The sequence below is a fragment of the Lycium barbarum genome, chromosome 5 (genome assembly GCF_019175385.1).
Source record: "Lycium barbarum isolate Lr01 chromosome 5, ASM1917538v2, whole genome shotgun sequence".
NCBI lineage: Eukaryota > Viridiplantae > Streptophyta > Magnoliopsida > Solanales > Solanaceae > Lycium > Lycium barbarum.
In genome coordinates, this window is record NC_083341.1 from 63,894,040 (window position 1) to 63,897,579 (window position 3,540).

The 3,540-nt window shown below is 35.8% G+C and overlaps 1 protein-coding gene across 1 annotated transcript; it reads left to right on the top strand.

The window, feature by feature from the left end:
• Positions 1–225: 225 nt before the first annotated feature.
• Positions 226–1,660, top strand: LOC132639450 (uncharacterized). The gene is made up of 4 exons (XM_060355893.1): positions 226–430; positions 515–769; positions 896–951; positions 1,112–1,660. Exons 1-4 carry the CDS (start codon positions 226–228, stop codon positions 1,658–1,660), a joined length of 1,065 nt encoding a protein of 354 aa, XP_060211876.1.
• The last annotated feature ends 1,880 nt before the right edge of the window (positions 1,661–3,540 follow it).

Consider the following 3,540-nt stretch of genomic DNA (forward strand, 5'->3'; position numbering starts at 1 on the left):
AGAATTTGCTTTGTTATGAAAGAAAACAGGGGATTTTTTTAAGTTATGTTTAAATACTTATCTTCCTGAGTAGTCCACAATATATGCTTCAAAATAAAAGTATCTTTTTTTCATGTCAAAAGACTCTAAACTTTTGCTTTGCTTTACAAAATAAAAATGATAAAATTCAAACTTTTAACTCCTTTCTCCTGTACTAGCAGGTGAACTCTTCAAAATTTGTAGAAAATGGATGAAGCGGAGTCTGTAGACGTGAGCACAAAAGATCCTGTTTGGAAGTATACAATCTCAAATTCGAATGAGAAGTATTTTAAGTGTAAGTTTTGCAAGCAACAATGTACGGGCAGTATCAACCGACTGAAACATCATTTAGCAGGTACTCGTAACGGAATGAAGCCTTGTCCCAAAGTTCCTGGTGATGTAGCAGTAGAATGTAATAAAGTATTACAGGAGTTGAAAGATTCAAAAGCTAGGCGAAATGCTACTATGGAATAAATCCGAATTGCTGCAACTGGAGGTAGTCATATTGGTGGTGAATCTGGTAACTCGTCATGTAATGACGCTATATCACCAAAGCGCAGAGGTCCTATAGATAATTTTGTAAATTCTCAAGCTAGGCAAGCTACTTTGAATTCTAAATGGAAAAAAGAGGAAAGAAAATTAGTTTGTCAACAGATTGGCCGATTTTTCTTCTCAAGTGGGATTCCATTTAATGTTGCAAACGATCCTTACTATTTGCCGATGTTTGACGGAGTAGAAAACTTTGGGCCAGGTTTTCGGCCTCCAACGATGCATGAGCTAAGAACATAGATACTAAAAGAAGAGGTAGCCAACATTAACAGGATGCTAGAAGAACACAAAAATTCATGAAAGCAATATGGTTGTTCTATAATGTCAGATAGTTGGTCGGATGGAAAAAGTAGATGTTTCATCAACTTTCTTGTGAACAGCCCGGTAGGTACTTTTTTTTAAGATCTATTGATGCGTCTGATTCAATAAAAATTGGTGAGATGCTTGCATCGCATTTGAATAAAATTGTAGATGAAGTTGGGGAGGAAAATGTGGTCCAAATGATAACTGATAATGGTTCAAATTTTGTCAATGCTGGAAAAAGGATGATGGAACTTGGCCTCATATGTATTGGACCCCATGTGCAGCACACTGCATCGATCTCATGTTAGAGGATAAAAGTAAGTTGAAAATTCATCAAGAGACACTCAAAAAAGCAAAAGATGTGGTAAAGTTCATTTATGGGCATACTTGGGTGTTGGATTTGATGAGATCTTTCACGAAGAATCATGAACTTCTTCGTCCTGTTGTTACTCGTTTTACTACTGCATATCTGACTCTTCAAAGTATTCAGAAACAAAAACAAGCTCTTCGATCTATGTTCTCTTCCGAAGCTTGGAATACTTCTACATGGGCTAACAAACACGAAGGAGTGAAAACAAGAGCTACAGTTCTATTTGATCAAAACTTTTGGCCTCACATTGCTTACTGTGTGAAGAGTGTTACTCCTTTAGTGAGTGTTCTACGGGAAGTTGATTCAGAAGAGAAGCCTTGTATGGGATATATGTATCATTTGATGACTAAGGCTAAGGAAAATATAGCTTTCAATTGTGGTAATAACGAAAAAAGTATGGTCCTGTTTGGAGAAGAATAGATGAAAGATGGACAAGCCAACTTCATTGTCCATTACATGCTGCGGGGTATTATTTGAACCCGCAATTGCGATTTGAAAATAAATTCTCTGATGAATTTGAAATCAAATAAAGTTTACATAATTGCATAGAAAGGATGTTAGATTATGATGAGAGATTAAAAGTGGATATCCAGTTAGATTCTTACGATCACTTGAGAGGTGATTTTGGGAGCCAGTTAGCCATGGATTCAAGAAAGATGCCATCTCTTGCTGATTGGTGGATGCGCTTTGGAGGTCGAACTCCAGAGTTGACAAAATTTGCTATTCGCGTCTTAAGTCTGACTTATAGCTCCTCGGGCTGTGAAAGAAATTGGAGTACCTTTGAGTCGGTAAGTGGTATGCTTTTCTTTAATTCGTATTTGTGTTTTCTATATGATGATTGATGATAACTGAATTTTTTTTCCAACATTTACTAGATTCATACGAAAAAAAGAAATAGGCTTGAGCATTGCAGGATAAATGCTTTAGTTTATGTAAGATATAATACAAGATTAAGAGAGCGGAGCATCAAAAGAAAAATGCACAAGATTGATCCTATTTTGGTTGATGAAGTTGATTCGGATGATGAATGGATTACTGAAAGAGAAGATCCTGTACTTCCTGAAGAACCTTCGTGGCTTGACAAGGAGAACTTATTTGATGTCGATGTTATTAAAATGGTGTCATGTACTCCGTATGAGGATGAGCTTATTCATGATACTATAATTGATGTCGGTAGTACACAAAATACAAGTGAATTCGGTCCTTTTATCAAAAAGCAGAAAGTAGCTGAAATTTCAGGTAACTTTGCCACATCTTTCTCAGTACCTTGAGAGATTTCTGCATTCTTCTCAACCACAGAGGTATCAGGTATATGAACTAATTGCTTTTGCACTAAACCAACTGAATTTGTTTTCACTATTTCATGTATTGCAACTACTTGATTTGAGTTTCCTCCACTTGATCAGTCCCTTCCTCTAAAGCAGCAAACTTATTATTAGTTGGCACACAAATAGAGTTAGGAACAACAACTTGCACTTCTTTTCCTGCACCAGTTGATACGACTGTTGTATCTGTAACCTTTGCACCTTGATTTTGTCCAACTCCATTGCTACTATCCTGTTTGTTTCCCTTGTTGGTTCGCCATTTGTACATGTCTAGCTCTCACATCTTTTTCATATCTATCAACTACTGTTATCAAAAGAAAATATATGCTTTAATTTCATTGAAAAGATAATTTTTTGTAATTCTAAGATTTACAGAGAGGCAATTCTTCTTCACAAATTCAAATAGATGAAGGACTGCAAGATGTGGATATTGTTGATGAAGCAAGATGGACTAATACAAACACTCTGAATTTGAATGACGATGAGGATGACGATGAACTCCACTTTGATAGCGATTGACTGTGTCTGTAACAAACCTTGTCCCTCTTTTTTTTTTGTTTGTTCTTTTGATTTTTTTTTTTATCTGAATGAGTTTATGGAAATAATAGAAAAACTCTCATCTTGTTTTGGAGGGGGATTTTAGCTGTATCAGTTTATTACCAAGTTGTGCATCCACATTTACCACGTCTGCAACATTTTCTACATTATTTTGAACCACAGAAGTATAAGATACTTGCACCCACTGCTTTTGTACTAAGTCACCAACTGCATTTTTCTATTTGTTGTACTAAGTCACCAACTGCTTTTTTCTATTTGTTGCAGGCCTTTTGACCTTTTTGCTCTCACGGATGAAACCTACTCTCAAGAAAATAGGCTAGATAAAGTGTATTTTTTGATCACCTGAATGTTGAATTCCTCATTTTGTTCCCAAATGGGAGTTGATGTATTTATGCTGAACTTTCATAAGCAAACTTG

What these genes read in the sequence shown, in the direction of transcription:
- LOC132639450 (XM_060355893.1), top strand. Translation starts at nt 226, where the DNA reads ATGGATGAAGCGGAGTCTGTAGACGTGAGCACAAAAGATCCTGTTTGG. An exon ending in TGGTGATGTAGCAGTAGAAT is followed by an intron (nt 431 to 514) that starts GTAATAAAGTAT and finishes CTGCAACTGGAG; the next exon opens with GTAGTCATATTGGTGGTGAA. An exon ending in ACTTTCTTGTGAACAGCCCG is followed by an intron (nt 952 to 1,111) that starts GTAGGTACTTTT and finishes TGCTGGAAAAAG; the next exon opens with GATGATGGAACTTGGCCTCA.